The sequence below is a fragment of the Neofelis nebulosa genome, chromosome 18, assembly GCF_028018385.1.
Source record: "Neofelis nebulosa isolate mNeoNeb1 chromosome 18, mNeoNeb1.pri, whole genome shotgun sequence".
Lineage (NCBI taxonomy): Eukaryota > Metazoa > Chordata > Mammalia > Carnivora > Felidae > Neofelis > Neofelis nebulosa.
The window spans coordinates 505610-531113 of record NC_080799.1 but is presented as its reverse complement, the minus strand read 5'-3'; the positions used below and the strand labels follow the sequence as shown (position 1 = coordinate 531113).

General features: G+C 59.1%; 1 protein-coding gene across 3 annotated transcripts in view; it reads right to left on the bottom strand.

Annotated features, from left to right (window-relative positions):
- Positions 1-25504, bottom strand: part of DNAAF5 (dynein axonemal assembly factor 5) — a 48724-nt gene that overhangs the window by 15785 nt on the left and 7435 nt on the right. For 2 of the 3 annotated variants that reach the window (XM_058711058.1, XM_058711055.1), the window contains exons 3-8: positions 21273-21397; positions 20773-20891; positions 9252-9484; positions 7985-8197; positions 3017-3160; positions 1588-1756 (exon numbers count right to left, since the gene is read on the bottom strand). In XM_058711058.1, coding sequence (XP_058567041.1) covers positions 1588-1756; positions 3017-3160; positions 7985-8197; positions 9252-9484; positions 20773-20891; positions 21273-21397 — 1003 coding nt within the window. The remainder of the gene's footprint in view (positions 1-1587; positions 1757-3016; positions 3161-7984; positions 8198-9251; positions 9485-20772; positions 20892-21272; positions 21398-25504) is intronic. The other variant, XM_058711057.1, reaches the window with a different exon arrangement.

The following is a 25504-nucleotide window of genomic DNA, read 5'->3' as shown; positions in this document are numbered from 1 at the left end:
CGTGGGCCTCACACACGGGCAACGAGCCTTAGTATCTGGAAGCGCATCGAGTCGTGATCGGAATAAAGAGTCCCCGGGGTGCAGACACGCGCTCAGGGTGCAAGGACCCGGGTCACGGAGCGCCCTCCCCTCCAGGCGCGCCCTCTCCCAGCCACCCTGCTCACAACGCGCTTGCTCGTCCCACGGCAAGGCCCAGATGCATTGTCTCACACTCGGCGTCAAAGATGCAAGACGGAAACGCAAGGCCGCGCATTAATCTGAGGGCAGGTGTGAGTCTGGGGGAGAAAGAGAAACAAAGGCAGAAGGAGGACGTGGCCCAGGGGCAGGACACTGCCAGTACCGGTGGGCACCGGGTCTGCTCACACCCTCTGGGGTTTGTTTTCCTTGGAGATCGTACGGAAGACAGAGCTCCGGACCTCTCCCTGCAGGAGGAGGGAGCAATCTTCCGGGAAGAGACCCCGATCTCCCGAGGCCGCGTTTTCACGGAAGACAGAGCGCACGAGCAAGAAGAGAGAGGGGTTTCAGGGAGCATCTTCCGGCCCCTCCTATAAAGACACTTTCCGCTCACGTGCATCACTGTCCCCTCATTGCTATCCAGGCACCAAATGCCGTTTTGAACAAGTCCAGTCTGTTGAACATGCTCTATAAAAACAAAGTTTCCTCCAGACAGCAGGGCGTCTGTCACGGCTGACGGAGTAACGAGACACGTAAACGGGAGCGTCCTATGGGAGAATGCCGACACCGAACAGACCCGGGGGCGCAGCAGTGTGCTCTCAGCGGGACGATGCTGCGTGGGGTGCGGGTACCTGGCGATGAACGCCGCCCAAGCACAGCGCGTGTGAAGCAGGACGCTTCCAGACAGAGGACGGAGAAACACGCCATCAACACTCTGAGAAAGCACTTGGAAAAGCGCACTGAGGCCGCGTCCCCTCTTCCTGATTGGCCGGCCTCAAGGGTGCACAGGTTTTCGGGTTCCGGAGCCTTGGGATGCGGCCTCTGGCCGTTTTCTAAGGTGGGGAGGGAGCTGCTGTTCAGAGTCTAAGATCTTTTCTTTTTTTTTTTTGACTCATCTTTTTAAAATGAAATCTGTCCGGTGAGACCTCTACGGACGTCCCAAGGCAGGGAGAAGGCACGGGTCTGAGCATAAGCTCTGCCTAAGGAACGTTCTTTCACCCACCCCGCGGCCCGGCGGGGAAGGGCCTGGAGACACTGGACCACAGAGGCCCACGCCATGAGTGAGGCTCTGCAGGGACACTGCGGACTGTGCGAAGAACACACTACGCCCAAGGCCACAATAAGCACACCTCCGTGGCTTAACATAAACACCGTATGCCTGGCAGACTTTCTTTTCTTTACGTTTTTGTTTACTTCGGAGGAGAGAGGCAGAGAGAGAGAGAGACACACACACACACACACACACACACACACACACACACACAAGCCGAAGCAGCTCCAGGCTCTGAGCTGTCAGCACAGAGCCCGATGTGGGGCTCGAACTCACAAACCGTGAGATCATGACCTGAGCCACCCAGGTGCCCCTGCCAGGCAGACTTTCAAGGGCCACATTACACGGTTTCGGGAGCTCACCTGCGTGGTTGACCACCACGACGAACTGCAGAAGCTCTGCTGAGTGGACAGTCCAGTCGTGGTGCGACGCGGCCAGCCACTCCACTAGGGGGCCCGCGTGTTCCCGGTACAGATCCTGGCGGCCGTCGATGTCCTGTGCCGCGGCCAGCGCGTCCATGGTCTCCTGGACCTGGAAATGCGAGTCAGTGGCTGGGGAAACTCCACTCCTAAGGCTCAAAAGCCCAGGGGAGACCAATCGTCATCATCAGAGAGCGCTCTGTCACACGACAGGCTAGGATGACCCGGCCGACCGGGAGCGCTCCACCGCTGAGGACGCGCGACACGACAGAGCCCCTGGAGCACCCGCGGGGGCTAGGACTGCAGGGGCCTGTCTGACGGCTACTGTTCACGTTGGGTCTGCGCCATCTGGATGACAAAAAACAGACTTGCATTTATAAGAGATTCAGCCGCCGTGCCCCCAGGCTGCACAAGGCTTCTCCTGGGGTCCTCAGGCCCCCTGCGGCGGGAGGGCTCCATCTGTGAGGAACAAGGGCGGCTGGTGGCTGCAGGGCACTGAACTGAGGGACATAAACTATGCTTGCCCGAGGCCACCCTGTGACCAGGCCTTCCGGTGGTGACAGTGGTGACAGAGGTGACAGCGGGCCAGGGGACAGGAGATGGGCCGGCAGCCACCTCCCAGCAGCCTGTGCCTACAACCTGGCGGCTGCTCGGTTTCCTTCCTGTGGGTCCCAGGCACATGGATTCGGCTCTTGCTAGTGTGTGTGGCTTTACGGTGACAAGCCGCCTGCCGAGGTATGTGCCCTTTGGAAAAGTGGAAAGGTTGTCTTTAAACGAAAGAGAACACAATTCAGATGCCCAAGAAAGGAGGGGGAGGGCGGGGGGCTTCCTGGACATAGGGCCTGTGGTCCTGTGAGGCTCCCCGGCACGCCTCCTCCATAGGTGAGCCCCAGAGCTCTGTGCACGGCTGTAGGAGGAAGACACCCCCCCCAAAAGGTCCCTGGAGCCCAAGGGGAACTGGACGTCAGTAGAGCATTTAAAGCCTAGACCCAGAGCTGAGAGAACAGAAGCAGTCCTGTAAAGCTGGCCTGTGATTAAACAGGGAACATGATGCTATTTTCTCTCTAGACGGTCAGTCACCTACGTGTTTACCACAGACGGGAAGCGAGGCTACACGTGTCCGTCTGTCTGTCTGCAGCTGTCACCCCTGAGACACGATGACAGGCGGCAGGTGGAGGGAATCTGAAATTCCCCGCGTCCCCGAGGCTGCCTCACGAGCAACTCGTCCCACACGCCCTTCCACGCTTCCGGTCAGCCGAGCCAGGCAAGCCCGAGGCTTCCGATTCCACAGCAGGATTTCTGGATGGTGGTTCCGCCTGCTCAGGGCCGAGCACCCTCCTCAGCATAGGCTCCGTCCCCCGCGCAGCCTCACCTTGTCGCCGAGGCCTGTGGCACCCCAGAGCGCCTCTATGGTCACCAGCACCTCCAAGAGCTGTAAGCTGCACTGTCTGCAGTCTTCGCGGCACACGGAGACCAGGGTCCGCACGCACAGCAGCAGGTGCTCCCCGTAAAGGTGCTGCCGGGAGAGCAAGGGAGCACCTGAGCCAGCTCTCCCCCAGCCTGTGTGCTCCTGCCCCCTGCCGCGCCCCCAGGGCCGCCCTGCACCCCCGTCCCAGCCCCCTCCCCTTCTGCCCCCTCCAGCTCCTGTCTCCCCCTGCACCCACCCACAGGACACAGCACACTCTGGCCGCAGGTTAGAACACACGGACCGTAAGGAGGGCATTCCTCGACGGGAAAACTTTATGGCGTTCTTTTCCAGGGGAAACTGAACACGGCCCCGCAAAGAAATGCTTAACGTCTCTGAGTTACGCTTAAAGAAGTTCTCACGCGTCAGCAACACATCCCCTAGAATTCACAAGGGAAACGGATCTGCTTGCAAACACCCAGCCCCCACCAACCTGCCCCCAAAGGTAAGAGAAACAGCGGTGGGAGGTGGACACACAGCAGAGTCCGAGCCCACGGCCGCTGAGGCTGTGTGGGGGCACACGGGGTTCATTCTGCTCTTCTGCTGCTGTGTTTCCGAGTCTTCCCACGCTACCGTTTTAACAAAAAGAAAGAAATTCCGTGGCTTGGGAAGTGCTTCCTGGTGGCCAGGGAGACAAGGGGCTGCCTCGCCTGGTCCGTCCAGCCGCTCCCCTCCTGGCCTCCCAGCCTCGTCATCTGTGGGCCAGGAGCGAGCGTCCACGTGTGCTTCTAGTGCGTCCCTCCACACGTCTGCTTCACGCATTTCACGAGGGGCAGGAAGGATGGGGTCGTGGTCACGGAGCAGCGCACAGACACGGGAGGCGTGCTCACCGTGCCGCTGGCGGGGCTGGGTCCAGAGTCCCTTCTGGGGCCCTGGGGCTCGTGCACAAGGGACGTAAGCCACCAAAGTTTAAACAGAACTCACACGGGATCACAGAGGAGTGTGGTCTGTGCACGCGGCTCGGGAGCAGGACAGGACGAGGCCTTGAGGGCTGGGTGTCCAGCTACCCCGAGGAGCCAGGCTGGTGACTTTGCTCAAAGCCTCACGTGCCCTACAGCCCAATTCCTTCTGGTCCTGGACTGAGAGCAAATGAGTTTCTGAGGACGTGAGTTCAGCGAATTTCTTTTTTGTTGTAAATATCTACCAAGGGAGACAGCGAGACACGGCGCGTGCGAGACAGGGGAGGGGCAGAGAGAGCGAGACCAAGCGAGTGACAATCCCAAGCAGGTTCTGTGCTGTTGCACAGAGCCTGACTCGGGGCTCGATCCCACGAACCTGAGCCGAATTCAAGAGTTAGGCGTCTACCCGACCGAGCCCCGCAGGCCGCCCTTAGCTAACTTCTGAAGTGACCTGGACCAGATGCTTCGGGAGCGATTCGGGGAGGAGGAAGCTCCCTTCTGGAGGCGCGAGCTGTTCGATTCTGGGTGGTCCCGAGGCTGCGACTCCCGTGCCAGTGAGGAGTCACGTTCCCAGCGGCGGCGCCGACCACGGAGAACGGTCCCCACCTACCTGCCCCCCAGAGGCGGAAAGGGCGCAGGCCGCACACGGACACCCGAAGTCATGTTTTAGCCTCTGCTCCTGAAGGTGTCACCCGAGGCCGCTGACTTTACTGCCAGAAAGTGCTTGGGACTGACGTTTCGGTAACGGCGCCGGCGCCCCCGCACCCCGGGTCTCCGCTGGTTCAACGGGACCGCATGACTTCTCCTTACGCCATCAGACAATTTCCTCACCTCGAGCTCCTGTCACAAAGCAAACATTTCGAAGGGAAGGATCTGATCCCTGGGCCCGGCCCCGGCCAGACGCACGCACCTGTCGCGGGTCCCCCGACTCACCCCCCCGCCCCCAGGCCCCACTGCTGGACAGACACGATTGTGTCCACCCCTCGGCTGGCTCTCGGGAAACGGCCGCCTGGGGACGTCTGCGGGAAGCACGTGTGTGTCCTGGGTCACCACAGGAGCACGAGACCCTCCCCGCCTGGGGCTGGGGCCGGGGGTGACAGGGCTGCGTCCGCGAGTGAAGGGGAGGGAGGCGGCTGGAGCGCGTCCAGAGGGACACTCGGCGACACGGCGCTTCCTCAGCGAGGCGTCTGTGTACAAACGTCGTTGCAGAAACACCTCCTCGAAAAAGCTGGGCGCTTAATCCGAACCGCGTGGGTTAAGGGACCGGTTTTCCCGTGGACGACACCGAGGCATGAAGGTCGTATCTTCTCTGCCGTAAAACGTGGAAGATCTGTGTTCGAACACCTGTGCGGGGGCGCCTGGGGGGCTCGGTCGGTTGAGGGTCCGACTTCGGCTCCGGTCTCGCGGTCGGTGACCCCAAGCCCCGCTCTGGGCTCTGCACCCTCTCTCCGCCCCTCGCTCACGCACGCCCTCTTTCTCTCTCTCAAAACAGATAAATAAGTAAAACGCTAGCGAAAAACAGAAACATAAACACCTATGCTCCTTCTCAAACTTAATTTTCTGGGAGGAGAAAAGCTTCTGGCTCACACATCTATAGAGGAGTCAGAACTGTTTCCAGACTCGCCTGCATACACGTGCACAATTCACGTGGATTCGCTGACTCTCTGAAAACCAGGTTTGGGAAGAGGTGAACCGTCCTGGAAGCACCAAAAGCAGGTGGAGCGGCTCACGGCCCCCTCCCGCCGACACAGCCCCACTCCCTCCGTTTAGACGGCCTTGCACGTGGATGTGTGACCGAGCCCAGACCACCTTGTCGCCTGGGAGCGAGGCGGGGAAGGGGCCGCGAGGACCAGAGGAGCCCGCGCAGAGCACCCTGGTGGCCGTGCGGGAGGCGTGGCCGGGCCCCAGCCCCGCCGAGCGCCCCGAGCGGGGTCCCTGGCCGGCCAGCGGGGGGCGGGCCCTTGTCCACACAGAGGAGAGGGAGGGCAGCGCCCAGGGCTGGGGACACAGGGCTGAAGCCTGTGGCCGCCGCGCACAAAGTCCTCATTTTTTCTCAACGGGAAACGATTGCAAATCAGTCCACACGGCTAGGCCCGAGCGCCCAGACGGCGTCGGGAGCAGAGGGGGCGGACGCCATCACCGCTTCCCAGCGCGTTAGTAAAACATCCAGGGACGCGAGCGACGCCCCGGCTCCTGGGGACGGGCCCGGCCCCGCGGCCGTCCCCGGCGTGGACGTGTCCCGCTCCGTGCTGCCCCCCACAGAGGCTGCTGGGCAGGTGGGAGGAGGCCAGCGTGCACTTTCAACATGTCTTTTTAAAAAACGTTTATTTTCGAGAAAAGGAGAAAGTGCAAATGGGGGAGGCGGGAAAGAGAGGGAGACACAGAATCCACGGCAGGATCCAGGCTCCGAGCCGTCAGCACAGAGCCTGATGTGGGGCCTGAACCCACGAACCTTGAGATCGTGACCTGGGCCGAGGTCAGCCGCCCGACCAACCGAGCCACCCACGTACCCCCCAACGTGTTTAGTTTTACCGTAACAGGCTACCGACTGGCCAGAGCAGAACGTGGCAGTGGGCACAAGAGTCCCCAGACCCTGGCTGCCATTGTCAGGCGGAAGCGTCTGACGGCTGGGACCTGACGTCATAACCATCACAGCAGTGCATGCCGGGACCTCATCTGACAACAATCTGCGGCGGTGCGTCCGGTCCGGCTAGAACCATTCGTGGCAGTACATCCGGGACCTAACGTCATATCCATCCGCGGCGATGCGTGCTGGGGGAACCTCATCTGATAACCATCCGCGGCGGTGTGTCCGGTACCTCATCTGATAACCATCCATGAGGATGCGTGACGGCACCTGATGCAAGAACCACCCGTGGCGGTGCGTGCCGGGACCTCAATTGATAACCATCCGCGGCGGTGCGTGCTGAGCTCATCTGATAACCATCCGCGGCGGTGCGTCCAGCCCAGCTATACCCATTCGTGGCAGTACATCCGGGACCTGACGTCCTAACGCTCCGCGGCGATGCGTACTGGCACCTATCTGGTAACCAGCCGCGGCGGTGCGTGCCAGGCCCTCATCTGGTAACCATCCGCGGGGATGCGTCCGACCCTGACGTCATAACCATCTGCGGCGTGCGTGCCGGGACCTCACATGATAACCATCCACAGCGGTGCGTCCGGCCTTGACGTAATAATCATCTGCGACGGTGTGTGCTGAGACCTGACGCAACAGCCATCCGCGACAGTACTTCCGGACCCTGACGTAATAACCATCCGCGGCAGTGCGCCCCAGACCTGACGTAATAACTAGCCGCGGCGGTCCGTGCTGGGATTTGACGCAATAACCACCTGAGGCGCTACATCTCGGCCCCGACATCATAACCATCCGCAGCAGTGCATCCGGGACCTGACGCAGGAACCTTCCGCGGCGGTGCGTGCTGGGACGTCGTCTGATAACCATCCGCGGGGATGCGCCCGGCACTAAGGTGATAACCATCCGCGGCAGTGCATGCCAGAACCTCACGTGATAACACTCCGCAGCGGTGCGTCGAGCCCCGACGTAATAATCTGGGCGGTGTGTGCTAAGACCTGACGCAATAACCATCCGCGGCAGCACATCCGGCCCGTGAGGTCATAACTATGCGCAGCACTGCGTCTGGTACCTGACATCATAACCATCCGCAGCAGTGCATCCGGGATCTGACGCGGGAATGCGCCCGGCACGAAGGAAATAACCATCCGCGGCAGTACATCCGGGACCTGAAGCAGAAACCATCCGCGGCGGTGCGTCCTGGCACCTGACGTCATAACCATCTGCGGGGATGCATCCCGGCCGTGACGTTATAACCAGCCGCGGCACTGCTTCCGGGACCGGATCTAATAGCTGTCCGCGGCGATGCGTGGACAGTGTCGGCAGGGGGCGCTGTCCACCCCCTCACGACGCGCTCCACCCGCCTCCCTTCCTACAACTTACATTTTCAGAGCCTTGACAGATGTGGGGCCGGGCCAGCTCCGTAGCGATGAGCGTCAGGTGCGGCCGGAGGGCCTCCCTAGGGCAGCCTCTGACGATGGACGCAAGGGTCAGGAGGCCGGAGGGGGAGGGCGACTTCTTCAGCGCGGGCAGGACCAGCTTCAGAAACACCTCCGGGCTGACGAACGCCCCGACCAGCTCGGCAGATCGGGTGCCCTGTGCGAGGAGAAGAGCCGCTGGCGGGCTGCTCCCGGCCTTCCCGCGGCTCCCTGCAGGCCTCCCGGCCCTCCCGCGGCTCCCCGCAGGCCTCCCGGCCCTCCCGCGGCTCCCCGCAGGCCTCCCGGCCCTCCCGCGGCTCCCCGCAGGCCTCCAGGCCCTCCCGCGGCTCCCCGCAGGCCGCCAGGCCCTCCCGCGGCTCCCTGCAGGCCTCCCGGCCCAGCACAGACAGCGAGGTCTGTGCCCGGCGTGTGTGCCACAGTTAGTGCCCACCGGGTCCCACACCCCTTGGCTGCTGCCGGTGACCCAAGCTTGCTTCGAACAAACAGCCACACGACGGCACCACCGTGCCATGGGTGCCACTGGGCAGTCGGGACAGTGGGCCCTAGGGCATCGGGAGGAGCGAAAAAAGCCGACCTCTAAAGGGCACACTGCACGATGCCATCTACACAATATCCCCTGGTGACGCAATGGGACGACCACCAGACTGTCAGGTCACTGTTGCAGGCCCACATACGTCCGAAGTGAGGTCCACGTGGGCTGTGGCTTGGCAAGGTGGGCCAATCAGGACAAGGGAAGTAAACCTGAGGCTCGACTCGCGGCACACGGGGTGGCGCTAACCGCCAGCCGTCACACGCCGGGCCGCACCCCTGCCTGGCTTTCCCTGCAGAGCCCGTGGGCGTGACGGCCACCAGGGCCAGGGAGGCGCCCTCCTGCCCAAGCTAGACTCTCAGGAACAAGCCCGTGGGCGGTGTCCCCGGCTCGCTGGTGGGATCGATGCGTCCAGAGCCATCGCCCGCACGTGCTGGGAGCGCAGCCGTGGGGAGCGGCGGGCTGGAGCCTGCTGAAGAGGGACCCTACGTGTCCCCCTCCGCGGGACCCGAAACCAGACATGGGTTGTGCAGGGGCTGTGAGCGAGGGCGCGGCTGCCGAGACCCCAGGGGATCTCAGGCGACGCGAACGTTATCCTGGCCCTCCCGTTTGGTAAAACCCGCAGACCCGCGCGGCCTAACCAGGGTAGCCACAGCTTCCGTGACCGGAAGAGGCAACTCACGCTGCGGACCACGGCCCTGTCGTCGTCGGCGCAGGCCCGGTGCAGGGTTCGCAGGACGACCTCCAGGTGCTGCGTGACGTGGTCCTCGGCGTGCAGCAGCAGCACCGCCAGCAGCTGCGCGGCCTTCACCCTGGTCCCCGCCACCCAGTCGGTGACATCATGGCAGATGGCGGGAAGGATCTTGGAGAGGTTTCTGAAGACGAGCTCCCGACAGCCCAACCCGGGGCGGTTGTCTGCGGGCGAAAACACAAACTGCAACTCACAAAGCACGTCCCACGACTCCCGGGGAAGGTCATTGCTCACACATCCCTTACTCGAGGGGCGCCTGCAAGTCCCATTTCATTTCGAGATGTTAAAAACGCACGCTGCCTCTGAGGACGCACATGGAGCCGCGTGTCCTCACTTGGCTCAAAAGGGTTGCATGGCGGCCGAGGGCTAGGTGACACACAACCAAGTGCACCGCGTGCCTGAGCCGCTGTGTTCTGACACGCGGATACACCTCCGCACCGGCGCTGCAAGCAGGATGCAGCTACCCGCGGCCCCAAAGCTTCCAGCACCCCTGTGGGTGGTGCTCCCGGGCTCCCCACTCCGCTTCCCGTCGCTGCACACGGGCCGGGCCGTCTCTAAGCGGGACCGTGCGGCTCACACCGGCTTCCCCCTTCCCCCATCCGTGTGGCCGTGTGCGTTCATCCCTCTGCCTGTCCGTCACCTGCCGGGACCTCGGGCTGCTTCCCGGGCTGGCTGTGGCCAAGAAGGTTGCGTGGACGCAGCGGCCACTCCCCGGGGGCGGGGACGACGACGACGACGACGACAATACTCCACCGAAGCGAAGCGGCAGCGGCCTCACCCCTTCCAAACTGGCTGCGGTGCTTCGCATCCTGCCCCCTGGGCGTGTGGGGGGCCAGTGCTCAACGACAGCCACTTAGAGCGTGCGTAGAGCCTGCTGTGGTTCCCCGTTGCTTCCTAAGGACGCGGAGCAGCTTCTCGCGAGGTTGTTTGTATCTTCCGTGGGGAGGCGCTCTACAAAATCTGCCCACTGAAAAATCTGACTGTTCTTGTATCATCGAGTTCTGAGCGTTGTTTCTGTATTCTGAATGCAGCCCTTCAATCTGTAATTTGCAAATCTTTTCCGTCTGTGGCTGTTGCTTCGCTCTGTCAACAACGTCTTCCACGGAGCACAGGTCGTCGGTCTGGTGAAGCCCACTTCATCGGCTACCCTTCCGCCACGACGCTCCCCACGACGTGCGAGAGAACGCCCCAGCCCCCGCTCACAGAGGTTTACAGGCTTAGGTGTTACATTTAGGCGCAGGATGCAATTCAGGTTAATTTTTGTAAATCATATGAGGAACGGACCCAAATTCATACCCAATTATGTGCAAATCCAATTCTTCCAGCACCAATGCTGAAAGACCATCCTTTCTCCGCCAAATTGTCGCGGAACCTGTCAAAGATCAGCCGTCCACATGCGTGGGTGTCTACTTGTGGACACGTGACCCCTGCCCCGTTTCCCCCCCCCCCCCTCCCGCGCCCCCCACCTGTGGGTTGGCCCCATGCAGTCTGGAGTTCTGTGCTCTCACTCTGCAGATTGTTCTGGAAAAGGAAGCGTTAGCCTTTCAACTTTGCTCTCCGTTGTCAACGTTCTGGCTGCCCTAGGTCCTCCGTATTTCCATGTGATCTTAGAGTAACTTTGTTAATTTCCACAAAAACAGGTTCAAAGATTCTGATTAGAAGTCTGATCTTAAAAATTTTAAACTCTGTTCTCAAACTATTCCAAAAGTGGAAGAGGAAGGAAAACTTCCAAATTCATTCTGTGAAGCCAGAACCGCCCTGATACCAAAACCAGACAAAGACACCACAAAAAAAGAGAACTAGAGGCCAGTATCCCTCATGAACACAGGTGCAAAAGTCCTCAACAGAATATTAGCAAGCCGAATCTAACAGTACATTAAAAAACTCACTCACCACAATCAAGTAGGAAGGATTCCCGGGCTGCAAGCATGGTTCAATATTCAAAAATCAATCAACGTGATACATTCCATTAACAAAAGGACAGATAAGAACCACATGATCATTTCAATAGATGCAGAAAAAACTTTTGACAAAGTACAACATCCATTCGTGATAAAAACCCTCAACAAAGTGGAAACAGAAGGAACAAACCGCAACATAATAAAGGCCATATATGAAAACCCCAGGGAACATCATACTCCATGGGGAAAAAACCGAGAGCTTTTCCCTAAGGTCAGGAACTAGACAAGGACGTCCACCCTCACCACTGTTGTTCAACACGGTACCGGAAGTCCTAGCCTCAGCAATCAGACAACACAAAGGACTAAAAGGTATCCAGATTAGTAAAGAAGAAGTAAAATTTTCACTATTTGCGGATGACGTGATACTATACATGGGAAACTGGAAAGACACCACCAAAAAAAACCCCTGCTGGAACTGATACATGAATTCAGTAAAGTTGCAGGATACAAACTCAATGTATAGGAATGTGTTGCGTTTCTATACACCAATAATGAAACAGCAGAAGGAAAAATTAAGAAAACAATCCCATGTACAATTGCACCAAAATACTAAGACACCCAGGAATAAACCTAACCAAGAAGGTAAAAGACCTGTATCTGAAAACTATAAAACATTAACGAAAAAAACTGAAAAGGACACAAAGAAATGCAAAGACATTCCATGCTCATGGATTGAAAGAACAAATATTGTTGAAATGTCCATACTACCCAAACCAATCTACAGATTGAAGATTTTATTAAGTATTCTTGAGACCCAACATAGGGCTCAAACTCACAACCCCGAGATCAAGAGTCGCACACTCCACTGACCGAGCCAGCCAGGGGCTCCAGCAATCTACACAGTTAATGCAATCCTATCAAGATACCAACAGTATTTTTCACAGAGCTAGAAGAAACAATCCTAAAATTTGTATGGAACCACAAAAGACCGCGAATAACCAAAGCCATCTTGAAAAACCAAAACAAAGCTGGAGGCATCACAATTCTGGACCTCAAGCTATATTACGAAGCTATAGTGATCACAGCAGTATGGGATTGGCACAAAAACAGACACGCAGATCAATAGAACAGAAGAGAGAACCCAGAAATGAACCCATGATTATATGGTCAATTAATCCTCGACGAAGCAGAAGAAAATATCCAGTGTGAAAAAGACACTTCAACAAATGGTGCTGGGGAAACTGGACCACTTTCTTACACTATGCATAAAAATAAACTCAAAATGGATTAAAGACCTAAAAATCCTACAGTAAAACACAGGCACACAGGCAGTAACTTCTTTGACATTGGCTGTCCGTAGCAACTTTTTTCTAGATATGTCTCCTGAGTCCATGGAAATAAATAAACTACTGGGACTCTATCAAAATAAAAAGCTTCTAAACGGTGAAGGAAACAATCAACAAAACTAAAAGGCAGCCTATGGAATGGGAGAAGATATTTGCAAATGACATATCTGATAAAGGGTTAATATCCAAAACATATAAAAAAAACCACATACAACTCAACACCTAAAAACCAAACAATCCAATTAAAAAAGGGGCAGAAGACATGAACAGGCACTTCTCCAAGGACGACATCCAGATGCCAACAGACACGTGAGAAAGTGCTCGTCATCACCGATCATCAGGGAAATTACACATCAAAACTACAACGAGGTACCACCTCACAGAATAGCTAAAATCAAGAACACAAGAAACAGCCAGTGTTGGCGAGGATAGAGAAAGGGGAACTCTCAGGCATTGTTGGTGGGAATGCAAACTGGGGCAGCCACTCTGGAAAACACTACGGAGGTTCCTCAAAAATTAAAAACAGAACTTACTCTACGATTCAGTAATTGCACAAGAACACTAATTCAAAGGGGCACATGCCCCCCACGTTATAGCAGCGCAATCAACAACGGCCAAGCTGTAAAGGAGCCCCGGTGTCCACCGACTGATGAACAGACACAGAAGATGTGGCGTCTGTGCAATGGAGTATTATTCAGCCATAAAAAAGAATGAGATCTTGCCCTTTGCAACCACACGGATAGATCTAGGGAGTATTATGCTAAGAAGGTGAGTCGGTCAGAAAAAGACAAACACCAGATGACTTCACTCATGTGGAATTTAAGAAAACAAAACAAAAAAATGAACAAAGGCAAAAAGAGGGGGGGGAGAGGGAGAGAGGGGGAGAGGGGGAGAGGGGGATAGGGGGAGAGGGGGAGGGGGAGAGGGGGAGAGGGGGAGAGGGGGAGAGGGGGAGAGAGGGAGAGGGAGAGGGAGAGAGAGAGAGAGAGAGAGAGGGAGGGAGAGGGAGAGAGAGAGAGGGAGGGAGGAGGGGAGAGGGGGAGAGAGGGAGGGGGGAGAGGGGGAGAGAGGGAGGGGGGAGAGGGGGAGAGGGGGAGAGAGAGGGAGAGAGGGGGAGAGGGAGAGAGAGAGAGAGAGAGAGAAAGGGGGGCAAACTACGAAAACAGACTCCTAACTAGAGAACACACGGCTGGTCACTGGGGTGGGGGGTGATGGGGAACAGGCGATGGGGATAAAGGACGCACCTGCGATGGGCAGCAGGTGGTATGTGCAGTGTGAATCACTACTCTGTATGCCTGAAAACATTACACTGCACGGTAACTAACCGGAATTCAAATGAAAACTTCATGAAAATTCAAAACTGTAAAGGCAGAAAGGAAACTGAGCTCAAAGTTCGAAGGCTGTGTTTTAGGAAAAGCAACAGTATGCACCAGGAGGCCCCATTTCCAGGTCTTCCCGGTTACTTTTCTGTTCTCGTGCTGTATTAGGAAATTAGTTCCAAGCGATTCCTTGTTGGCTGCTGAAGTGAGCCTGCTGTAATTTCGCCAACAACAAATAAACAAGAAATACCTTTCTTCCTAATGATGCACCCAGTGTGGGAAGTCTGTCAGATGAGGGGACGTGAAGCAGGGTGCCAGGTGACAAGGGGCCACGAGGCATTTTCGCAGAAACACGGGGCCTCACTACATCTGTGTTCTGAAGCCTACCTTCCTGTGCTGGTTAATGGACCAGAGGTGACCATACTCTTCCGGACCAGGGGTCCAGGAGCCACATGTGGCGTGCTGCCTCTTTCTGTAAATTGAGTGATAGCGGGGGATGCGGCTGCCCCTGCTCATTTACTATTGTCTAGGGCCGCTGTGACATCACCACAGCAAGTGGACCAGCTGTGGCACACACGTGGCCTCCCAAGCCTGATATACCAACCGTATGGTCTTTCACAGAAAGAGTTGGCTGAATCCCACTCTAGACTCTAGAATTGCAATTTCCAGCCTGGTAGCTGCTAACCAACATGGCTGTTTGAAGTTTGTTAGGCTTAAATGAATTAAAATCCGGTTTCTCGGTCCCCGAAGAACATTTCAAGTGCTCAGTAGCCGCCCACAGCTGGCGGCTGCTGTCCCGGACGGCAGAGGACACCCCGGCTCGGCACAGTCCTCGTGCTCGGTGCTGCACTGGAAGACGCGAGGAGAACCCAGGCTGTGGTCTCAAGCAGCAGATGGAACAGAGCACCGTCATCTACGGACTGATCCTTGGTGTCCTCGATTTGCAAAGCGAAACAGCCAATCGAGTAGCTGGGGAGGATGAACTAGGTGGCCCGGGGGGACACGAAATGCACCTGCCACCCCTGGCCCCAGAAACCCGGGCACACGCCTCTGTGCCTGGCTGTTCCCGGCGCTCTGGGGCCCACGCTCTCCCCACGGCACATGCAGGGCCGCTCTGGACACGCAGCTCTTCGTGGTGTGCTGTGTGCTCTCCAGCCCCAGGGCCATGGGCGGCTCCCGTCCGGTGGCTCTGCGAGCACCTGTGGGTGCAGGCATTCTAATCCCGGGAGAGCCTCTGGGTCTGGGGGCACAGGTGGTGTGTCCTTTCCTTACATTTAGGTCCAGGCTGTGCTGAGACAGAGACAGGGATACAGTGAGGCACATTCAAACAGCTGGCACCTAGAAGTTTCCATAGCTGTTATCTCCAAAACGATCACTTTGGCGGAAGTAAACCCTCCCACTGCCTCTGGGTGTGTGCATCCCCGTGTGGCCTCCTGGAGAATATATAAACGAAGTAAACAGGATGTGAGGGAGAAACGGGCCTGGGCGAGTGGCAGCCTGTGGCCGGGGCGGCCCCGGACCTGGCTCTACCCTCAGAGCGCCCACGTCCCAGGTGTTCAACTCAGACCTGACCCCAAACTACAGCCCCTCCAGCAGTCCGCCGTCAGGGTGCTGGGCCTCCCCGGCACCTGCACCCTCGGGTGCCGCGGCTCCAGAGTCCCATCACGCGAGGGCCGTCCCCGGAGACCGAGCCCTGAGCGGGGAAAGAGGCCGTCGAGCCACCATATTCTGCACCGTGGGGCGGGAGCCCCCGGTACATGCTCACTGGACCCACCAACAGCCTGCTAACCCTGACACGCCTTGCGGGCTTCGCGGCGCTGCCGAGCTGTGATCTACCTGCCTTGGAGGCTACCCGCGGCCCTGTGCACGGAGGGGCTCCCCCCAGTGGTACCCCAGCCCACACAGCCCCGTGCTGCTGGCCGCCAGCACCTCCCCTGCCCTGAGTCAGCTTTCCCCGCCTACCCTTCCACCTCTTCTAGAGGGCTCACGTGACCGAGCCCGTTCACTAAACACGACGTTTCTGAGTCATTCATGTCGGGGCACACGTCAGAACACTCCTCTTCGTGGCCAGGTGCTGCTCCACGGTGGCAGCAGACATGACTTGTGGTCCAACCAGCTGGTGGACCCTGGGTGTTCCCACTTTGGGGCTGTTATAAACGATGCTGCTGTGAGCACGCACGTCCGTGTCTTGTCGAGCATTCTTCCGGGCTGGGACGGTGGGGTCACGTGATCGCGTGGGACGTGCAGGTTCATCTGGGTTGGGACAGCGGGGTCACATGGTAACTGCGTGTTTAACACTTGAAGACGCTCCCAAACTTTTCCAAAGCAGCGGCACCATTTTTTACCTTCGCACCGGCACCGCGTGAGGCTTCTCTTTCCCCACGTCGCGATTACTGTTGACTTAGGAAACCACGCAAGGTCAGCGTTCCTGTTTGTCCTGGAATTCGGGGAAGCGCCCCGAGGCCTGAGTGATCGACTCATGTCCAGAGTCCAGACTGCAGCTCAGCCGCTATCTTCTCATCTTGTCCCTGAAAAGTCCCGGGCATGCAGAGGCAGCTCAAGCGGACAGAGGGCGGCCGGCGTGCTGGCTCGGCCCCACAGAACCAGCCGCCGTTACCAGCCTTGCTCAACCTTACAGCAAGCAGGCCAGACAGACGCTCGTACAGCCAATTTGTTTTCATAATTGAAACAAAATTAACCGACGGCCACAGACAATTGCTTCACCTCGCTAGAAACCAAAGTGAAGGTCAGGAGTAACACGGCAACCTCGTGTCGCCTCTGGGGGTGACACTGTAAAGGTGGGCTGCGAAGGAGGGTCAGAGCCAGCTGGGTGTCAAGTCTGTGCGCACTGGAGGCAGACAGGCTCTGGGAGTGGTGACCTCTGGGTCTGAGGTCAAAGTTCAAATCCTGGCTCAAAGCGCAGGTGTTCTGTCTTCCCTGTAGGTGTCCTTGATTCATCCCGAGGTCGTTTTTCCCACCAGCTGACCTGGGGCTTTATCAGCGGGCTGGGTGGGTGCCCGGGGGCTGCCAGGCCTGTGGGTGACACCCCTGGTGCAGACGCAGCGGCCGAGACCCATCCTGGGGCAGGGAGGGGCGCGGTCTGCAAATGGGCAGAGCGCCCCCCACCGTGCTGGAGTTTTAACTCAAGGAGGGGTCGACGCAAAGCCTTGACTAAGCTGGGCCAGAAGCACGCAGAACGTTACGTCGGCTTAGTTCTTGCTCCATCAGGCAAAGCGCAACTTAATCGTGGGCAGAAAAACAGCTCAGCGGCTTTTTAACGCACGCATCTAAGTGCCACCAGGTCTGCCCTGAACGTGTGTGGGTTTATGAGGCACCGCAAACAGGCAGGGTGACACTCGGGCTTCTGCACAAGGTTCCCGTGGACGCGGCTCAGAGTCGACCAGAGACCACCCCTCCTCAAGAAGTGCAGGGGGCGGCGGTCAGCGGGAAGGCTGGGGAGGGTCACCAGGGACACACACGCGTGTCCTAAGCCCCAACGTGGCTCAGGCGGGTGCCGGTCCTGACTCCCTGCCTGTGGACCAGCCGCTCCCTGCTTTGGGCCTGGGCGCCTCACCTCCGATAAGGAGAAAACCAGGTTCGCCCAGCCTTCTGAGCAGCGGGACCCCGCCCGTGTCCCGGAGCCTCCGCTCCCCAGCACCCAAGGCTCCGAGCGGCTGTGCTGTGCGCCACGGACCCTCGCTTGGTTGCACACGGTACAAACCCGCCCCCGCCCCCCATGCCCGCCCATCTCTCCTCCGCACAATGTGACTCTCCTGACCACTGCCACCTCTCCAGATACCTGGACGAAACAGGCAAGCAGAGCAGGTCTGAGCTCTGCAAAGAACACGAAAACCCTGAAGGGCATCACCGTGAAAGCGCTCACGTGACAACGGTGTTTATTCAAACGGAACTCTACTTATTTCTAAGCCGGGGAAAAACCAACTCTGTTCTCTCTTGCGTCAAAAGGTCTGGCAAGCCGGTCACTGTCACGAGGAAATGCTTTCCTCTTCGCTCAAGCGGCACCAAGGACAACAGTGTTCACAGGAGGAAAATTTCCGGGAGAAGGGACTCCGGAACCCACGGTTCGAGGGCGCGACGGATGGGCACGTCCTCTGCAAGCACGAACCTGCACTTCTTGGTTCAGCGAGCGGCTGACTCCGGGACGTAGCTGGTTCTAAAAGTGGAGATTGATTTCTGTGCTGCAACAGGACACTTGCGTTTGTCAAGCTAATGGCAAACCGTGTGGTGACGATGATGGCCCGTGCTACGCGCACCTGGTCCGAACCCCGCTGTGACAGGACGAAGGTCCCTCGGCAGTGAGCCGCGTACCTCCTCAAATCCGTCCGTCCGCTCACGGAAGCACGGGGTCAGGGACAGCGAGAGGCCCGTGAGCAGGAGGGGGTCTCCTTCTGCGAGTCAGAGTGAGCGGAGCAGGCCCCGCCAGGGCCACCGGCCACGGGCAAGCTGGGGACTCCAAAGGCGGTCCGGCCAGAGAGAAGGGGCGCAGGACACAGAGCCGACAGAGGCCCGTGCCCAAAACGCGTGAGGAATCCTCACAACTCGACAGTAAGACAACAAACAACCCAATTTAACCCGGACGACAGATCTGGGCACTCGACCCAAGACGACGCGTGGATGAGCACGGGGCGTGAGTGCACGACAGATGCTGAAGTCAGATTAGAGCCACGACACGCCCGTGAGGACGGCCGAACAGCAGACCCAATGCCACGGCGTGTGCTGACCAGGACCAACAGCGACCTGCCCCCTGCAGGTGGGACGCAGACACGCAGCTGACAGACAGACACAGAGAAACAGAGACTGAGAGGACACAGAGTGACACCCAGAGACAGAGAGAGAGAGAGAGAGAGAGAGAAAAAGAGACTGAGAGAAACAGAGAGAGAGAGAGAGACAGAGAGACACGGAGACAGAGAAAGAGACTGAAACAGAGAGAGACACACAGAGATTGAGAGACAGACACACAGAGAAAGAGACAGAGAAGACAAAGACAGAGACACAGAAAGAGAGAGACACACAGACACAGACTGAGAGACAGAAAGAGAGCGAGAGACAGAGAGACAGAGAGAATGGCAGCACCCACTCCCTGGGGCTTAACCGAGAGAGCACATAGTTCATGCAGAGACCCGGACGCAGGTCCTCAGACAGGCCTTAATCGAAATCACCCAAACCCAGAAATGACCTAGACATCCTGGCTCCAGCGGTAGGTAAGCTGAGGCACGTCCACAGAAGGAGATGCTCCCTGAGGCAGGAACGTAGGCCCCCACCCGAGGGAGCCTTCTGTGGGAAGGGTGAACGTGCAAACAAATGATCTCACGGCCGTGTCACGAGTCGAGGGGAGGCGGGCAGCAGGGCCTGGGGTGGCTCGTGAAATGTGATGTATGAAATGGTGTGTAAAAAAAAAAAAAAAAAAAAAAAAAAAATCTTAAAACTTAGATTTGAAAGTCTAATTACAAAGAAGTAATTTTAGGAGAAAAATGCTAACAATCTAACAAAATCTAGTGCTCATGCCGCTAACCACGATTGGAATTTGTTCCAAACTCGTTCCGGTGGGACTGAAACAAGCCTCTGGGAGGTGGCTGTCTCGGAGCCTGAGAGCCACCAGCCTGCGTGTCTCAGAGCCTGAGAGCCACCAGCCTGCGTGCCCCTGAGCCTGCGTGACCTGGGAGATGACCCAGCACCGCGCCCACACCGGACAAAATGTCCCTGCAGTGCGAGGACGGCCCCGCGTGCACGCGGGTAGCCGGGGGAGGGGGGGCAGGGCGACAGGCTGACCACTCCTGGGCGGAGACCCATGTGACACGTGGGGAGCTGTCGGCCGAGAACCTCAGGTTTGTCCAGGACCGGGGAGGGAGGCGTCCCGACCTCACGTCCCAGGGCGGTCGTCATTTCCCGTCCGCGGTGAGAAGCCGGCCGGGACGGCCCGTCGGCAAGCGGAGTGTGGTCTCCCGCCGGGCCAAGTGGCGAGATGCTGCCTCCAGGCAGCGGAGGGCAGGAAGGCGCCTTCGGAGCTCGGCTTCCTTCACAGGCCATGAGAGCGCGTTTAAAAATAAAATCACAGCGAGCTCTACGTCGAAGGTCCACACTTTAAAAAGACGCCGCGCCGTCAAACTTTACTAAGGCAGAAAAACCCCGCCGGCCGCTGAAGTTGGCCCTTTCTACAACCTGTGTGATCTCCCCTGTAGCAGCTGAGCACACACCGGAAGGGGTCACAGGGCTGGGGGGCTGGGGGGCCGCTCCCAAGCCGGCCTCGGAGCCCCTGTCGTGGCAGGTGTCCGCGCGGCCCTCACGCCACGGGCTCCTCGTGGCCGCTGTGGTCCGACCGTGCATCTTCACCACCGTGGCCCTCGCCAGCGTTGTGTCTGAAGGAGACTCGCTGCAGACAGACCGCAGCAGGAAACGCTGCGTCCCCGGCGCAAAGTGCTGCTCGGCACGTGGGTCCGTGGGGCAGGGAGGAGGGACGGCTCCGGGGGGTGGCTCCGCCCGGCCTGGCTCGCGTGCCGGGACGCGCCGACGACGACACGTGTGTGCTCGCGGTGTGGCAGGGACCCACAGGGAGGCCGTGGGGGCGCCTCTGTTCTGAGCGTGCCCCTGGCCCGGGCCCTGCTCTTCCCCTGTAACTGCACTTTGGCTGCAGGTCACAGGTTCTCTTGTAAAGTGACAGCACCGCCTGCTTCCACAATTCCTGCCACGGCCAGCAGCCGCCGCCCACGGCTTCGCGGCCTGACGTATCCCCGACACCCGCAGCGGGCCCAGAGGGGAAGGCCCCAGGGAGGTGTCCTGGGCCGGGTCTCCAGCACGCTCTACTGTGCGGGCCCGCGCCCCAGCCCCGGCACAGAACCCCTCACCCGCCCGGGCGGCCCACACTCACCTGGCGAGGGGTGGTGGGCTGGAGGGGGCGAGGCGAAGTCCAGCTTATCTTTGAGGTCGTCTTCGTTCTCCCTCTGCCACTGCAGGCCCACCTTCTCCCAGAGGCTGGCGGCCGCGAGCCTGCGGCACAACACGCGTGTCAGGCGGGCATGTGGAAGGCCGGAGCCACGTCTGCCCCCGAGGGCGCTGGGAACTCTGAGGGCTTCTGACGGCTCTGCTCACGGTGCTAAACCCAGATGACTCCTTGATGTGCCCGAAGCACCGGGAACTCTCGACTATTTAAAAGCCGCAGACGCGTCCCGTGGGACACACGATCCCACAGCAAACAGGACAGAGGGGACGAGGCGGGCTCCAGGAGGGACTCCGCAGCAGACACAGCACCGCTGCTATAAGTGACAACTTTGGAGGGGCCCCTGACGGTCCCGGAAACACGGGGACCTGCACCCGGCCGGCCCAGGCCTCGCCCAGAGCGGCGGCCACCAGCATGAGCTCCGTACTTACGCGATCTCAGGGATGTCGTCCTCGAGGTTGCTAAGCAACAGTGGGATCAGCTTGTGGAAGAAGGAGTAGCGGTCCCGCAGGTCCAGCAGCCAGCCCCCCACCACACAAGTCACCGCCTGCCGCACCTGCACGCGAAGGAAGTGTGTGGGGGGGAAGGGCTTCAGCCGGGCACAGGACGTGCAGGGGGCACCCGCCGCGCAGACCCTGCAGCGAGCTCGGGCGCTGCCATCCTGGCCCGATGCCCGCCTGGGGTCCCAGAGCGTCTCTGCCGTCCACACCGCGGGCTGGCGGAGGAAACGCCAGGACTGCCCCATCTCGTGGGCGTGAGCCCACGTCTCCCGGGCTCTGGCCTGGTCCTCTGCTGGCTGCAGCAGGTCCCACGGGTCTCGCCGGCAGGGCCTTCGGTGTGGGAACGCCCCGGGCTGGGCGCCGTCTCACCGCGGGTATTCAAATGGGCCGTGGGCGAGCCCCCGCGAAACGTCAGCCTGCAGAGGCCACACCGCCGAGGCCTCAGGCCCCGGAGCGCGAGGGCCTCCTGAGGAGGCCAACGGGCGGCCCCTGGTTCTGGCCGTGTGCCAAGGCGGCCTGCAGGCCTCTGCCCACTTTGCCCGCCACAGGGAAGAAACGAGGTGCCTGAGGCCCAGATCCCTCAGAACAGAGCCCGGGGCGGGGACTCAGCCAGCCTGGCATCGTGGGAGGAGAGCAGGATGGGCTGAGCCCCAGCCTGCGCCCGATCCTGGGGAGCGCGGGAGCGCCACCGCCCCCCTCCGAGGGCTGTGTTACCCTGGGCAGGCGGCCAGGGTACGTGCCCACCGCTGGCTGGGGCTGCACTTGCAAGGGCCCCCTGGCGGGTGTGCCGTAGCAGTGACGCCCCCGCCGCTCACAGGCCGGGGGACCAGCGCGGGGAGCCCACGCTCATGTTCAGGCACCTGCACCCGAAATGGGCCATGCGGCCGCCGACCTCCCTGAAGCTCACTCTCCCTTCTCCAAAATGGGAGAACAGGACGCTGGCTCCCGGCCAGGGAGGAAGGCACCTGGGGCGAGGCTTGACGCACAGGAGGGCCAGGCACCTGGCTCACTAACCCCAGCGGCCCGTGGGTGTAAACAGGGCCGACCAAGGGAGGGGCGGTTGGGGCTCCGCGCTACTGTTGAACTTCTCGTGAAATTATTAACAATCAAAACTGCAGCTAAGGATCCCGGAGAATCTGAGACGTGCTCCCAACGATAGAGGCCCCGGTACCTACAAATGGACACCCACAGCCGCCCCACGCCGACTGTGCCGCCGAGGACAGAAGTAGCATAGAGCAATCTCTCCGTGAGGTCCTCCTGCGTGACCCCGGGCCCCCGAGGGACTCCTGAGGAATCAACGTGCCTCAGGGCAAAAGTACAAGCAGCAGGCGAGACCCTCGAAGCTCAGCCAACACCTTGAGCTGGTGGCGCCCGAGAGCCTGTCTGACGAGGGCCTACCTGCCACCCTGCTGGGTGCCCGAACACGGGGAACGACTGGGGCCTCTGCAGGATGGCAGGCGCTCGGGACCACCAGACTCCAGGGGGCCGACCCCTGCAGTGAAGGCGTGTCCCGGCCGCTGGGGGTCAGGGACCTGCCGGACCCTCCAGACCGTCCGGCTGCGCTCTCCCGACAGTCACTGCAATGTCCCCCAAGATCCAGGCATTTTGCAGGTTGGAGACTTCAGGTGTCTCCCCTCGTGAGCTGGGAGAGCCCGAGGGCCGGCCTCCCCCAGCCTCAAGCTGGTGTCGCCAGAAACCTGCCGATCCCCGTCATCACGAGACAAATTACCCCTTTCAGCTCAGGAAAACAGCACTGGGCAGAGTTGCCAAGTAACAGTTTGACTAAGCAGGAAATCTTTCAACTAAAGGAGAAAAAGCAGAATGAACCGAGAGTTCTTCCTCTCCGAGTCAGGCTGCAGACCGGGGGGGCTGGGCCAGAGAGACCGGGCACCGACAGCCAAGGGGGAAGAGCCGTGTACTTAACACAGCACGTGAACACGGAAGAGAACGTCCCACTCTCCTTTAACTGGAGCGTCTCAGGGAGCCAGTGAACCGCCCGGCTCTTGCAAGGAGCCCGTTTATTTCCGTACCCTGCTCTCAGCAGAGGCTAGTAAGGCCAAGGCCAACTCCTCAGCAGACTGGCACTCGTCATCCCACCAGACTCGAAAGCAGTTGGAGGAAGTCACCTTTCCCTGGAGCTTGAGCAGTTCACGCTTGGGGGCTGGGGGTCTTTCTGTCCAGGGCCTGAGTGTAATTAACCATCTCATGTGAAATCATTCCGCAGCACATCACGGCCCGTGCTCACCAAATGCCTTGAATTTTACGCATCTTACATCATTTCAAGTAAGCCCCATCTTTATAATAAAAAACTTTATTTTATTTTATTTTTTTTTTAATTTTTTCTAACGTTTTTATTTATTTTTGAGACAGGGAGAGACAGAGCATGAACAGGGGAGGGTCAGAGAGAGAGGGAGACACAGAATCTGAAACAGGCTCCAGCCTCTGAGCTGTCAGCACAGAGCCCGACACGGGGCTCTAACTCACGGACCGCGAGATCATGACCTGAGCCGAAGTCAGACGTTTAACCGACTGAGCCACCCAGGTGCCCCAATAAAAAACTTTTTTAATAGTATCAACACAATAATATATTTTGTTATTTTATTTAAAAAATTTTTCAGTAGGCTCCACACCTAGCACAGAGCCCAACAAGGGGCTCAAATTCACGACCCTGAGGTCAAGACCTGAGCTGAGATCCAGAGTCAGATGCTTAACCAACCGAGCCACCCAGGTGCCCCTCAACACAATATTTTAATAACACAGCAAATTCTGTTTCAAGTATACAGTATTTAAATTCAGTTAAAAAAATTAGCAGAAAGGGTTTCAACTCAACCTGTAACATTTTTAGTTCTTAATCCTGAAAAAGGTTCAACATAATATTTCCTAAGTATGCACTGGACCTGAACAGCCGCTGTATCTGTTGCCAGTTTTCCTTCATTTTAACGTCAGGGGCAGGAGGCGGGAAGCAGAGGGGGAAGGCGGGAAGGTCACGAGATGGGAGGGGGAAGGCGGGAAGGTCACGAGATGGGAGGGGGAAGGCAGGAAGGTCGCAAGGTGGGAGGCGGAGGGGGAAGGCGGGGAGGTCACGAGGCAGGAAAGTCACCAGGCGAGAGAAGGAGGGGGAAGGCAGGAAGGTCATGAAGTGGGAGGGGGAAGGAGGGAAGGTCACAAAGTGGGAGGTGGAGGAGGAAGGCAGGAAGGTCACAAGGCGGGAAGGTCAGGAGGCGGGAGGGGGAAGGAGGGAAGGTCACAAGGCGGGAGGCGGAGGGGGAAGGCAGGAAGGTCATGAGGTGGGAGGCAGAGGGAGAAGGCGGGAAGGTCACCAGGCGGGAAGGTCAGGAGGCGGGAGGGGGTAGGAGGGAAGGTCACAAGGCGGGAGGCGGAGGGGGAAGGCAGGAAGGTCATGAGGTGGGAGGCAGAGGGAGAAGGCGGGAAGGTCACCAGGCGGGAAGGTCAGGAGGCGGGAGGGGGTAGGAGGGAAGGTCACAAGGCGGGAGGCGGAGGAGGAAGGCAGGAAGGTCATGAGGTGGGAGGCAGAGGGAGAAGGCGGGAAGGTCACCAGGCGGGAAGGTCAGGAGGCGGGAGGGGGTAGGAGGGAAGGTCACAAGGCGGGAGGCGGAGGGGGAAGGCAGGAAGGTCATGAGGTGGGAGGCAGAGGGAGAAGGCGGGAAGGTCACCAGGCGGGAAGGTCAGGAGGCGGGAGGGGGTAGGAGGGAAGGTCACAAGGCGGGAGGTGGAGGAGGAAGGCAGGAAGGTCACCAGGCGGGAAGGTCAGGAGGCGGGAGGGGGAAGGAGGGAAGGTCACAAAGCGGGAGGTGGAGGAGGAAGGCAGGAAGGTCACCAGGCGGGAAGGTCAGGAGGCGGGAGGGGGAAGGAGGGAAGGTCACAAAGCGGGAGGTGGAGGAGGAAGGCAGGAAGGTCACCAGGCGGGAAGGTCAGGAGGCGGGAGGGGGTAGGAGGGAAGGTCACAAAGCGGGAGGTGGAGGAGGAAGGCAGGAAGGTCACCAGGCGGGAAGGTCAGGAGGCGGGAGGGGGAAGGAGGGAAGGTCACAAGGCGGGAGGTGGAGGAGGAAGGCGGGAATTCCCAGTCATGAGGTGGGAGGGGGAAGGCGGGAAGGTCACGAGGCAGGAGGGGGAAGGAGGGAAGGTCACAAGGCGGGAAGGTC